The following is a 15,277-nucleotide window of genomic DNA, read 5'->3' as shown; positions in this document are numbered from 1 at the left end:
CCTATACTAAGACTTCGCTGAAGTAACATTTTTAGCTATATCGTCAAAAATTAATTTAGAAATCCTTTAAAAAACTGATATATAATCTTAAGAATGATTTCCATAAGAATTTAATAAAAAAAGCAACAGAACAATTTACCATTTCGTTACTGAATAACAGCAATACAAACTTGATAATTTATCGAAATTACGAAAAATTTCCGAAGCATGGCGCCACAGCAACATTACCATATAATCATTTCCCCCGCGCCTGTAATGTTTCTTGTATGTACAGATGGTAATTATGCCTGTATGTGTATACGGCAGGCAAATGGCGTAGGTACAGTCGTATCAAAAAATCGTATCATATCGTGAGAAACAATAATGAATAATGAAGCATTTAACTTTCTAATATATAATAACGATTATACCGGTACAACTGCCAACTGCCTCAAGCAGAAAAGGTATTTTCACAAAACAAAGAACAGGGGTAATGAAGAAAGGAATCAGATTCGGTGCCCCCTGTAAAGCACCGCCCACGTGCCCGAGACGCATCAGAGAACGAAAGACAACGCCTGGCAGGCGAACGAATTGCGCTTCGTTCGCGTTCACGTAAATCCCGACGCGCGTTCGCGAGCCAGGGTGATAAATCAGCCGGGACGCCGGGTGAAATCGACAGAAACACGATTCGGCGCGATCAAAGGACCCTCTACAAATTGAAACAAATCAGCCGGCTAATAATAATTAATCCGCGGGCCGCATTAATTATCGAAAGCCGCCCGGCGTCCACCGCCCTCTACACGGTCCCATCGCGTTCATCGCGCATGAAACCTTCCTTACGGGGCCCGAACACGAACACGCGCGCGTTTTTGTGCGATGGGGCCGGCGTGCGCGATAATGCCGAGCCGGGAACGCGGCGATACCGAAAGTTGAGCTCTCAATTACGCCAGAGAGTTATGGACGCGCCCTTCCACCCTCTTCGATCTCTTTGTATCCTCCTAGCGGACCAGAGAGGATCCAGAACACAAGGGCCAGGCGAGAGTGTTCCAGGATCAGTCGCGTCTTCATTAGCGGCTATTAATTGTCAAAATGTGCTACATAATTCAGCGCGTGCGAACCGGCCGCTCGCTGCCTCGACCGAACTGTATTTAAAGTTAACGCAGCCGATTGATTCCTAATGGGATTGAGCCTTCAGGCCGTGCAACTCCTTTGGGATACCCTTGGTTAAGTATCTGGTGGGACTGATTCATATATAATGGAGCTATGTAGCCACGACTTCGTAGAAGTGAATGATATTGGGCAATCCCTTTCGTAGAAGGGAATGATATTGTATAGGGTGTTCGAGGACAGGTGTCAGAAATTTCAAGGGATGATTCTATATGCTAAAATAGGATTAAAATGAAGATACACGAAATTGTGTTTCAGGTTTTGCTTCCAAGATATTAATTATTCAAATACGGCCTAAAATACGCTAAATGCTTATTCTACTGACTTGGGTATGCCTGATCTGGCTAATGCTCGCTGGTAGTAGAATAAGTCTCAAGTCAGACACTGATTTTCGTTTTATTTTGACACAAGAATCGCCCCTTAAAATTTTTGACACCTGTTGTCGAACACTCTGTATACAAATTCCATTGTGCTTTCTTGGTACGCGCGCAAACGTACATGAAAATGATCAGGTTCATTGGCCCATTAATTCTTAGCTTTAAAAATCGCCTAAAAGTAATTCCTTCAAGTATACAAATGTCATAAGATCTTGAATATCAGGAATACCATGAAGTTAAAACATAAACTACTTAATTTTATTGTCTTCAGTAGATTGCTATTAAATCATTTACTGTATCTGTCTTACGGCCAGTTTCTTCACCTTCAGTTAAAGTTAACTAGAGATTCAAGTACAATGATACTCATAGAGATATGACTTCCTAGTCGCTTCAAAGCGAAAATGATATATATTACCTAATAAATAATCATTCTTCAAAAGTCCATCAATTCAATTTTGAAGCAACAGCTGAATACTGTCATGTTACGCGATATCACGCAACTAGCCTAATAGGGAATCACGTATTGATGAGGCCCACTGTGCCTGAACCTCTAGTTAAGTAACTGGAAAGTAACTGGAGGTGAAGAAATCAGTCGTTAGTTAGTATACATCTATTTTGGCTAGTGCGTCTCTAGAACACAACGTTATACTGCACTCTTGCTGCTACTGTATCAAATGTATGCAACAGAAACTACGAATAATCGAGGTTCTACTGTACCCTCTTAAGAATTCTGCCACCCCCGACTCTTCCTTGCCATCGCCAGATTTTTCTCTTCGGTCCCCCAAGCGATAAGCATCCTTTGACCTTTCGGTTAAGTTATTACTTTTATCCGACGCGGTTCACGGGCCGTATAAAGGCTCGTTGAGCATTGAATCGACTCTATCAGGCCAATTAAGCCGCGTGCCAACTCCGTGAACAATCGCGAGTGCCGCCAGTCCCCTCCCTCCACCCCCTGTACACTTTGTTTCCCTTGGGTTTTTCCCCCATCGCTTCGGTGTTTCTCGCGTGAGATACGGAACTAAAGGAGCCCAGAGTCCTGGGCTCATGAATTACCGCGAGGAACACCGCGGCTCGGCGCTATTATTACGCGGTTTTTCCCTGGTTTCGAGGGGATGAAGTGGGGCGGGTGGGCACGCTCTCCAGCGAGTTACAGGGCCGTGTAATCGCGTCATCCGAAACGCCCCGCGATTACGTCCGCTCGGATACACGGTCATCGAGTCGGGAAATCATCGGTCCCCGTTTCGTTACAATGTGTGCACTGGTTCTGTCGCTTGCGTGCCCCATCGCGTCTCAATGGGCACAGCGCTGGGAACTGTTTGATTCACCCAGTGCTTCCTTCATGGATGGCTTCCACTTACTCTGAACTAGTTCAATCTTCGGTTACACTGACACGGACGATTTCCGACGCTTCTGTTCGAATACCGATATCCTCTGGTGGCTCTCTATAATTCTTGCGATGTGTACACTCGCGACGATCGCGCTGGCTATATTTTCTCCACTTATCAAAGCAGCCAGGACGAAAAGAGAAGAACGCAAAAATTCCGCCTGGAGGAAATCGCAGCGTCGCCTATTAACCGCGATACGCTTCGTTCCTCTTAAATATCCCCTAATCGTGGCGAAAAATCATCGTTCCCTCGGTATCGTGACGTGTGTGTGAACCGTTTGCGTGCCTGGTTACATCTCAATGAATGCTGGCGCAAAGTCGACCAGAGAAAATATTCTTGCCTCGTCGGCTAGCTTTCCTTCCTTTATATAAACAAATTACCCGTTAAATGCGATCGAGAGGCGGAATGCGGAGGAAAAGGCTGGCGTTAAGATAGCCTTGATATCTCAAGAAAAATGTAATGCGCTTTAAACACTGAATTCTGAAACTCTTCACGACCTAACTTAACGTAACATTCAGTATTAGTTACATTGTTGCTTGGGAAGTTCTCAAGTCCTTGAAGAATCATAGGATAACTAAAATAATATAAGATACTATGGTTTCATACGATCGCCCTCTGAAATATGTTTACAAGAAACGCGAAATTGTAACGCCATTTTCCTTTGTTCTATGAGAGAGATCATCGAATCGGAAAATCATCATTCGTCGTTTCCTGCAATTACACCCCGTGCACAACAGCGTTCGCGTGCACTTCTGGTATACAGTCATCATGCATATGCCTACATGCATCGGGAAATCATCATCCGTCATTTTTGCTGCGTCCTCCTGCTTTTCTCTCGGCGTTTTTTCTCGCAGTAAGTTGCACTCGCGTGCGCGGCCGCTGTACGTGCAGATCGCATTTCAGTGTGTTCACCGGGGGTTGAACGATATCGTTCTGTTCCGGATAGAAAGGCGAACGCCTTTTTTCTTGCTTAATCCGTCTCTTTCCTGATTTCATGAAGTTTCTTTACCCTACACGCTCGTGACTGTCGTCCGTCTGCTTGATAGTTCGCTCAAAGCTGCTTGCAAAGTCTTGTGTGGAGGTCTCCTGTAACGTGGGAGGTATGAAAGATATGTTTCATGATATTTCAATTCTGTTTTATGAGGGCTCTAGAACTCGAGAAGCTATATAAATAAAAAATAGAATCAATAATCAAACCTGTGTAACCTGAATTTCTTAAATAAAAATTGCATCTAAGGTAAATGTCCCAATACCCAAACGCTTAAACCTAAGCGTACACCTGCCGATAATAGGAAACTGATAATTTTGTCGGTCCAAAAGTCGATTATAAATTTTATATGTCAATTATCTTCTTATGCATTAGTTAAAAAATGAAGGATTATTCAATCTGTAATCGGCCTTTAGACAGACACAATTGTTGGTAAGTGTGCACTTACACTAACATATCAATTTTCTCAACAAGTGTGTTCTAATACTTGAATTGCGACTCTGTAATTCAACATGGTATTTTATGATTATTTTATACTATTTTCTTTTTTATTAAGTATATTACGTGCAGAATTTGAGCTTAAAATTAAATTAAATTAGAGTTAGTATGCCGGTATCAAGATAAGGATAGTTGCTGGGACATTTATCTTATGTGTGTAGTTCAAAGAAAGTTCTTTTTGTAGCTAATGTGGCGGCTTTGGATTTGGCATTATGTTGACAGTATGTCAGGTCTCAAGTACTCTTATAAGCTCGTCACATAAAAGTATATATATTCATTGATACGTAAACTATCCTTTTTTACAACAATTTTTTAACTTCCACATAATTTTTCGATGCTTCTCCAAAAAAATTTGAAGTTTTAATATTTTGAGTTAAAAGATAAAATGAGAAACGATGTTACTTATGAGATGAACTAGTACAAGGGACTAGAGTTTATAGGAGCCACTAGGGATTCTAAATATATTTGATTTATGGCACACATTTTAATTTAAGCGATAGTACAAAGTGCCTGCAGGGAATAAAGTATTAAGTAAAGGTCATTATTTTATAACATATAGAAATGTATTTCTTGTGTTATATAGGAGTCTACTGTGTTTCTGAGAAATTTACTGGCAAGTAGATATCAAATCGTATCTTGTGTCTAATCGCACTATAGTAGTATAGTATATATAAGTAGTATATAAGTAGTATAAGTCACTAATAGCAGTGGCTCATTCGGAAACTAACTGTAAATGGTAAACCACAAAAATGTGCAACTTATAATTAAGATTTATATTAATTGTGATATTGAAACGAAGGATTCAGTTTTGTGAATTCTAACAAAACTACAGAGAAGACTGAAAGAGAAAACTGAAGATAATCGAATATAGAGTTGAGACAAAAAGGACACTAACATTTCAAATTTAAACCTTTAAAACTCAGAGTAGCTGTCTCTTAAAACTTATCATCAATTCTCACAAACCATGGCCTTCAGAGAAATAAAGAATCTCTGTGGATTCACGTCATATCCATTTACCTGATCCTAAAAAAAATTTCCATAGTATTCATATTCACGCAAAAGAGGGGTGTTATCCACTTTCCTTTGACAGGATGCCAGAAAGTTCAAGCAGGCATAAATGTCACGTTGAAATGAAAGAAAATTACAGAGGATTAGCACATGGTTGGGAGTGTAACAAACTGATCTAGGATTCAAGAGAGAACGAGTCACGGTTAGAACGTAAGAGGGTCGCCTAACCCCGATGATCGTATGTTTTCTTTTGAAAAATGTACGTCCATCATCCAGTCGAAGGGAAAAGGGTGCGTTGCTGTGAACGAATAGGGGATAATGCCTGCGTAAACGTAACACGTACAACGAAACTGACGGGCTTGGCGTGACTGGCGGAGTGTTGGGTGTGGACACAAGTCGACTGAAGATAAACGAACATTGAAGGGAGCAGGTACTGTGCTTGGAATTACGCCATAATGAGGGGGCGGGGGAATATCATCGTTCTGTCGAATGAATACATATATTGTTTTCTTCAGTTTAGAGAACACGCGATTCAGCCTCGATGACGCTTTAAACATAATATTTTTATGTCTTGCGGGGTTTCACTGGCATAGGCCAATGATTACTTACACATGGTAGTATGGCTCTAACGTTTCAAATTCTTTGGTAAAGACAGTCCTCAGTTAAGATCAGTGAGAATCACTTAGGGCTATCCGCACTCATGGTATGTCTACTATTAGGTTTCTATAATTAGGATTCTATAAGGCGTTTGTACCTGATGGAAGCCAAGGTAACTTTCTATGCTGTGAGTGGCGAAGAACACTTCTCCGTCGCACGTAAGGATGAGCAGGAACCCGTTCAGCGCCTGTAACAAACGAATTCGTTTGCAAATGTTATTACAAATTTATAGAGTAAGTAGGATGTATTGACCCTAGCTGAAGTACTGTAATATTCAACAAAATCTTATTAGCTTTATACAAGTGTAGTCCAAGTAATGAAATAGGATTTAAAAAATGTGTATTGTCATACATTCAAAATTAGTATATAGCTTTCACTGTTGAGACTTTCGGGTGTCCTTTTGGAAGAAACATCTCAACATTATCCAAATGTTAGAGCTGTTGGATTAAATGACACACTATTACTGACACGTGTCGTGTGGAAATCCACTATTTAAATGTATCTACTCATGATCCAGTTTATCGTTACTGGCTAATCAAAAATCTTTTTCAGACTGATGAATTAAGATTACTATTCCAGCAAAAACTATGAAATCATCTGATTTCCTATTATTTTTCATGCACTTGACTATTGTGAACTGAATTTACATTAGTTTAGTCTTTAGCTGCATTTAGCGTAACGTCTTTTTACTATATTATATTTTCATTGTACTTAAGACTATTAAACTGTTGCTTTATTATATCACATTCCCACCTAAAAGTATTACAATTTAAAAATGTTCAATTTCCGTTCTAATGCATGCAGGACCTTTTAATACGCAGATTCATCAACACTTTTAATTTAAAAAATATATTTTTTAAGAAATGTTATCTGATCTCCATTTCACAGTCTCATAATTTATCAATATTCCCAAACTCTCCTCACGAATTCCATATTTACAACTTGTCACAATTTCATCTCAGAAGTGCAATGTACTTACTGCTTTATCATATTTTCATGCTTTTACCAAAGTGTAATCTCACACTTTTGGTCAGTAGTACATGCATAGCGTAAAGTAATCGATCCAAAGCGCATAACTAACCCAAAAGAAAGAAAAGGAACACCATCAATTTTCTGAAATGATGCCTACTTGCAGCAACCTATATCGCACTAAAAAAGCACCGCCGAAAGCTCGTTTCCTTTCCGAAAACGAGGGGCAGCCAGCTCGAAAGCGCTCCAGAAAGTTTTCCCATTTATCGACGTTCCGATGTGCCGGGCTTTCAAATACCAAAACGAGCTCGAAACTCGAACGTCCGTATCGAAGCCCGAAATATCCGTCCTAGTTTAAACGGTCGAGCTATATCGCTGGGCACGGGGAGGCGTTTAAGCTCCGTCTACTCGGCTTTGTTTCGAGCTCAATGTTCACTGTTTAGTTTTATTTCGACCCGTTGCCGTAGGTGCCGTACCAGGTACGCCAGACAGACTTTATTGTTCTGAAATATGAAGAGAGGTCCGTTCCTCAACCGATATCATTTGAATCTGACGTTCTTCCGCCGATTTTCCTTTCACCCAAACGTCTCAGAAGGTGATTGTTTGATAGTGGTACGTCAAACAATCGTGACTTGGATACAGTAATACCTTCACTTATGTCAATTCGCATTTACATTCGTTTCGTATGCGTTATTATTGCATTTTTTGCAGATTTTCTATTTTTTCTTTGTTTAGTCTATAATGTGTGGGATTTTTGCAAAAGAGTGTAATGAAGCTTATATTGTATCTGTAGGCTTTTTAATGGGAAATCAGTAATTTTGTTAGTTTTATCAAATACGTTTACTATAGTACCGAAACAATAAATACATAATATTATTATCTTAATTAGAAAGCCTCGTAATTTTACATCTGACAGAAAATGAGATTTTAATTCCATTCATCTGTTAATAATTGTGTGTAATATAATATTATTATACTGACTGAATTTTAAGAATTTAGATATAACTAGGTATAACTAGCTTCAGTCAAGAAAGGATGTACATATGTGTTTTTATGTAAAGAAGAGAATGTATTTTGAGTTTTTTGCAATATTTAAAGGTTTGATGTTAAGGGGTTTTGCAATTAGGGTGACGATATTTTTATCTTCGCGTACTACTAAAGCAAAATGGATGAAATGAAGTTGCATTGATACGTACATGTATAATATAAATACATACATATGCGTAGGTAAGCATGTATACATTGTTGGCTCAAAATGTGGTCAGGTCTCCATATTCGACACATCGTCGCGACTAGTCCCAAAGAAACAAAACTCTATGTCAATCCTTGCTTATGTACAAATAGTCATATTTCTTAACATAATATTTACTATAATAATACATATATCAATTTCAAGGTATTAGTACCTATATTCCAAAAATGAAAGTCTTGTAGAAAAAATACGAGTTTCTTAAGCTCATATCAAGAGGAATAGCTTGCCTTTGAAACAGCCACTCACGTCAACCCTCCATTTTAGTGACAACCCCCGAGTACCAACCCCCAAAAAGGAGACGCCTCGAAACCTACCCCTGTGCAGACGACACCATAACCGATTGACCCGAAGAATGGATATCGAAGCGATCGCATGCGCAACGGATGCTGCGTTTTGATTGGTTATTCCGTGGGGAGAGTTTCTCTCGGTGGTCGCGTCAATACGGAACCGCGCGCAGAGGGTGAGCCTCCTCGAGTTCAATCGAACCCCTGTACCACGACGAATATAAGCTGTAATAGGATTTCCTCGCTGCCTGTCCCCACTTCATCCCCTCGAAATGGCCGACATGGCCATTTCGGTGGAGCCCGTCATCCCCCTGGGGATTCTCTCTAATCGGGACGATTGCGTTCGGGCTTGGAAACGGGCTGAATCGCTAGAAAATTGCTTTTCCTTGTCCAACAAGCTATCCGTACATAGATGGAAAAGGAAATGGGAAATGGAAGATGTAAGAAGAGCTAGTGCCACTTACGTAGACTTGATCAAAACATAATTTGTGCTACTACCAGAAATCTATTTTCACTCTACCCAACAGAGGTAGTCAGGAAAAATTTACGATTGGCCATAAGCTTCTCTGCAATTGGTCAAAGTGACGATGTATTGGTGGTAGTATCATAAGATTAATTCAATTTTTAACGTCTTAAATGATAAATTTATTGAAATCTCAAGTTTAAAAAACTAATTTTTTTAACTTTGTTGAGTATGGACTGAATCATATGATGGAATTTCTCACTTTCTTAGTGAGAATATTTTAAGTTAAAAGTCCAATTCGTTATCAATATCTTCGTTAACAGTATCTGAACGTACACTGTTTCTCAAATTTTATATTATGGCAAATAAAACCAGGTCTAAATTCAATTCCTAGACCATATCCTAGTACATGAACACTAGCACTAATCTTATTTAATTTTAAGTTTAAATACTAGTGTACCCAATAAAAACAAAAAAAAAAAGGTAATATTAAATGATATACTCAGCTACTAAGACGTCATGTCATAATTTAATTATCGTATTTGTAGGTTGTTCATTTACTGGGACATTTGACACCTTAAGTGTTCGAGTAACTGAGGTACTTACCTTAATATCCGCTATCCAGATATTAAAAGAAACACAAAATGAAGAACAAGTGTTAATGCTACGTGTTTGATATTCAATTGGCAGTGTCTGTTCAGTCACTAGCTTAAGGGATGAAAAGGGGAGGGGAAGAAAATCAAGGGATTTTTACATCTGGCGTGAGCTGACCAGCGAATCAGTCGCGTGTCGGTTGCGAGTACTCGCGTGTTCCGTCCAAGCGTGAACTTCTAATACCCCTTCATCCTCACCTTGACTCCCGTGTATTACCGGGTCGCCAATAATACTTCACGCACGAAATCTTTCCATTTTCTTCGCTCGTGCATCTAGAAGTCACGGGCACGGACACCAAATGGTCTGTGTGTATGCAGATCCTAGAAATAACTAGGATCAGAATTACAGCTCTCAATCCCGCCGCGCTGGCTTCCTCCTGTGCAATTTTCCTTCTAATTCGTTTTTCGCTCGTGCGCATCGTTAACGGCTTCACGCGGTGTGCGAATTCAGCGATCGTACCGATGAGAAACCACTTTCGTTTTGTTACATTAAAACTGAATGTTCAGGAATCGAGCGCATCGGAACAAGGTGTCATAAAATATGAAACATGAGTGCGTTTATAAATATTGCCTTAAAAAGATTTAGTTTTAAACGCTGACTTGTATTTTTTAAATTTCCAAGGTATCGTACATGTTGCAGATAAATATCGTACGTAGAGCTGTAATAAATTAGATAATAAGATAGTTGCGGTAATTCTCGTTGGTTTTCATAGTTTAATGAATCCCTAACCGACACACAAGGTTCTCATATAAATCAGATAATCGACGTTAGTTTCTACATTGCGTACAGAATTTCATTAATACAAATAGATCGAAACTTTTATTCTATATGAGGTTGAGTTTATGAGTACTAACTGCAATTATAAAGCAATTTAATTAACACATAATTCATTGCTGCTGTTAATTAACATACCCCTAAACACTCTTGTGTACATGCATTAACGTGCAAATCTAAACATAAATTACTCATTTATGTCTTTCATATAAGTAACGTGTGCAGCATGCAATGGATTATGTATAAGTATAGAAAATTGTATTTTACTTCGTAATGTGTTGTTATTTTTAAATTTATTATGATTACGGCTTGCTTACGTATAAAAATTATGTGACTGATTTTGAATAAAATAACGAAGAACTCTATTGAATTGGACGCTATTATACATAATATACTATAATATAATATAATATTAGTAATATACATCACTAATTAGTACATTTGATGTTCGACACATTATATTTACAAACTCAATATCGACGACTTTTATATTACCGAATTGGATGTTACCAAATTTTATTCACTAACTAAAAGTCAGTAGCGTAGAACGCTGTTGAGTTGAAGATTACCAAATTCTATGGTACCGAAGTTGACACTACCGAAATAGTCGTTATCAAATTTTATATTAAGTACTGCTGTAGATGTTGCCCCATTTTATGTTACTGAATTCTACGCTACCGAATTCAGGATTACCAAATAAAAAACTATCGTACTCTATGGTACCAAAGTAAACATTACAAAATGAGACATCGTAAACTTCCGCTATTTCATAAAAACCAGTATAATCTACATTATCAAAATGAATACTACTCACTTCTATTTTTTTGAATGAAAAAAAATTTTTTTGAATGTGCTTCTGGATTGGGCGCTACCATTATAAATCGAATGCGCACATTTGCAATGAGCTCGTGGCCACTGACTGTGACAATTTCGCCAGCTGCAACCTTGTGCGTGTGCCATTTTGCTGATAAGAGTCGTCTTTGTCACGGCACATAAACGCGGTTACTTTATAAATTTACCGTTTTTAAGCGATTTTTACATCGAACTGTGTTTTTTATCGAAAGAAACATCTGGAATAAGTAAGTGACTTAAAGTAGGTAGTTTAATAAGGTGCACAAAATAACACTTAACGATGGCAATGTTTCTTTACAGAGGGTTCCATGCGGATGCATAATTAATTATGGACACTCGAGGTAAAACCAGCGCTGTTATAATTGTAACAATAATACCGACAAAATTTTACTACATTCTTTTAACGTCTAAATTGGTTCGGATAACTAGATGGTGTGCTTCCGAGAAACGTCGACTGGCAAAAGTCGCTCGAAATGATTAATTACGTCTGCATCGCTCTGCGTCGTTCTGCGGCAAGCATTGAATTTTAATATTGTCGCATTGATTAAGCCATAAGGGTTGAATTTTCGTTCTTTATTCTAAAATATCTGAACAGTGTTTTAATGGTGAAAGTCATCATTGTGCGGTAGAAACATTCCCGTTTCCCTGTTCTTCTGTCCTAAATGCACGATATCCAAAAATTTCATTCTATATTTTTGACTTACTTTTCTATTCAAAATTTCCATCTTTCTGCTGGTATCACCAGATCTGGAACACCCGATATACAAGGTGTAACAAACATAGCCTGGATGTTTTAAGGGGTGGTAAGAGATCCAAAATGTCTGTTCTTAAAACTTTACAAAAGTTAAACTTTAAAGGATACAACAAAGTATATTAGAACTTTTTTGCTTTAGTTGTACCCTCAAGTACATCTGTAAAATTCCAGAATCTTGTAATTGTTAGTTTAGCATAAGATATATTAACTTTAAGGCATTATTATTACAAAACAAAGACTCTCATAGAACATTTTGTGCTACATTTTGGACTTCCTACTGTTCCTTAAAATATCGAAAGCTATATTTGTTACACCCTGTGTATTCAAAATTACAAGTACAGTTTTTATTGTTAAAACTCAAATATCCTCTCGCAACCATTAGAGCTGTTTAAATTCATGAGGGAGTTAAATAATCTGACACTGGTGTGCATTTGCGATGACCCATTATTCAAATGTACCTCTGGTGCTTCAACTCATTGCTTGTAAATCAAAAATCTTGTTAAGATTAACCAATTAAAATCACCTACCAGCTTCTATAACCTACTAAAGATAATGTTCAACCGTTTTACTACGTCGACAAAAAACAAGTGATAGAGAACAGAGTTCAGTGCAGCGATGGATTTGGGAAAATGGATAAGTAGAACAAACTGACGTCATTCGGTGAATGATTTCAGCGAAACAGCTCGCGACACCAATTCAAGGATCCACGGCCAGTGTCTCGGCATCGCCGACGCCAAGGTAAGAGTAAAGCTGGCAATACATAAGGCGCAAAAGGGGGTGGTATCTACGGGAGGAAAGGAGCACGCGATCAATACGGGAAGGACTAGCGGTGCCAGACCAAGGCGAGCCCCATCGACCACCAACCTAACCTCATATCATCCCATCCCATGCACCCACCCAACCTACAGTTACCTTTGACTCAGCCCGTGTCTCACTGACTCACTACACTCTGCCGATCGCCTTGTTTTCCCTTGCGCCCGGCTTCCGGTTATCAGTCTTAACCACCATTACAGTATGAAGGAACGCAATCACGGGCCAGAAGCTGTTATTTCGAACGGTTTAAGGGAAATTTATTTGTTGCTTGAACGAATCTTCTTTGGCTGAATCGTTGAATAATTATTTATTCACAGTTCGTCGCTATAGCTGTTAATTGAATAACGCTACAGGATGCTTCAAAGATTTGATCCATTTGAAACTCCTCCTATTGAGGAATTCAAAGGCAATGAAGGAAGTCTAATAAAGTCTAAGAGTGTTATTGTTAGATTCGTTTTCGTATTTCCTAATTAGCTTTGTGATTTACCGTGTGATTGTAATTTAGAATACCATGATTGGTTCTGCAGGATCATAGGTCATCACGGGCAGAGAGTTTGTATTTAGAATTAACTATAGGATACTTTTCATGGTCGTTTAAGAATGCACTCGATATTAAAGCAAAAATTCATTTAAGCAACAAGCTACCACTTCACTGACAACACTTGCTTCTTTCTTTGGTAAGCTTTGACACCTGCCGGTCCAATCACTTAGCTTCTCTCGTGCAGCGGTTTTTGATCGCAAATGTAGATTACCTATCTTGTTTGGATAATCTCAATAGGACATCTGACTGTCAACGACAATGAGAGCAAGAAGGTTTCGATGTCTTCGCAAGACGAAGTGTACTTAATCTTCTTCCTCTGTCTCGGCAAGGAGAATTGAAAAGTCCATTAAGGGAGAAAAATGATTAATTGGAAAATATTTACAGGAAACTGTTTTCGTAGTATTTGATTTTGCACCACGCAAGTGTTCACACCGTCGATTTGAGCAGCAGATCACTGCGCTTCAGACTCTTACTTGTTGCTGATGCTTGCATGTCTGCCCCTTCTGCCTCCTGGCTGATTGCTCAACTTCGTCCTGGCTGTTTTCCTGTGAACTGGCGCTGAGCTTGTCGGTCACAAGGAATTCTTCAAACTTGAGGTGCTCTGATGTTTAGATTTCGTCGTTAAACATAAGCAGATAGCTCGATGATATAGTCTCTTTCAAGAGTTATTGCATTACGATTATCTCACTGATTTACCAATTTGTGTGATTGGAAATCTTGATGTTACTTTGGTTATTTAACCTTGCACGAGCTGACTTTGTTACGTTTCTACAGATGCATTTTATTTATTTAGTTATATTAGACTGATGGAAGAAACAATCATTATATAAAGTGGAACTTCGGATTTCTTATGTAATATATTAATAATTTGAATAAGCTTCGAATAAGGACATCAGAATTATGATAACAAAGCTACTTAGTAATGAATAGAAATATCCTGATGTCCCTAGTATTTGTTCACAAAGTTTATTCGTTACGTATAATCATTTCCTACGATAAATGAAATAATGGTTGCTTTGCTGATATATTAATTCACATTAATTTGATGCATTATATTAAGATAAAGAACACTGTAATGATTGTTGAAAGTATCAACTTTGAATCAAAACTACTTGGCTGTAGGCAAAGTACCTACAATTCTATATGTAGAAAATTGTGCAAAGCAAGTGATACAAGAGTTTTGACTGAGCAATTTAAACGATATTAAATGCCTTTTAAAAATTCTCAAAAACCAAATGAATATATCTTGGAATAATCTGCGGTCCTTGAGATCTTGAAGGCACCTCCACCTGGGACCTAGACCAAGGCTTGTGTCCACCATAAGATATTCGCCGTTAAACAGGGTAAAGTGCAGAGTCAAGTGTAGAACCTCGATTAATGGGGTCTCAATAAGTCCCAGTCAATTTTATTCAGAATTAATATTATATGGCGTAATAACAATAAGAATATAGTGCAACATCAAGTGAGACTTGAACTATGACTTAACACTAGTCTAATAAAAATAAAATAATTAGTCACGAGAGGATGCATCAGACTTGGCACTTGTGTTAAGCCTAAGAGGTCCCACTAGATTCCAACAAATGTTTTGAATAACAAACAGTTCAGGCAATAATTACGTGGAAAGATAAAGCTGGGACACCTTGTACAATCAAATATGTCTACAACACCAAGAATAAAACATTCCAATTTTTAAGTTGAATACTCTGTTACTACATCTTCTATTTATCAGTGAACTCGTGCTACAAAAAAAATCATACACTTGGTATCATAGTACCCACAATTGCACATAGAGAAGCCTAACGAAAATCTAATCGATTCTGACACATTTGTCTAAAATATCCTCGGGATTTAGGTGGCAATTG

At 38.3% G+C, this 15,277-nt stretch overlaps 1 protein-coding gene across 1 annotated transcript in view; it reads right to left on the bottom strand.

Moving 5' to 3' along the window:
- Ss (aryl hydrocarbon receptor spineless) overlaps positions 1 to 15,277 on the bottom strand; it is a 138,266-nt gene that overhangs the window by 12,753 nt on the left and 110,236 nt on the right. Inside the window, exon 4 of the mRNA XM_076393721.1 lies at positions 6,157 to 6,246. Within this exon, the coding sequence (XP_076249836.1) occupies positions 6,157 to 6,246 (90 nt within the window). The remainder of the gene's footprint in view (positions 1 to 6,156; positions 6,247 to 15,277) is intronic.

This window comes from Calliopsis andreniformis, chromosome 3, assembly GCF_051401765.1.
Source record: "Calliopsis andreniformis isolate RMS-2024a chromosome 3, iyCalAndr_principal, whole genome shotgun sequence".
In the NCBI taxonomy this organism is placed as follows: domain Eukaryota; kingdom Metazoa; phylum Arthropoda; class Insecta; order Hymenoptera; family Andrenidae; genus Calliopsis; species Calliopsis andreniformis.
This window is presented reverse-complemented; position numbering and strand designations above follow the sequence as displayed.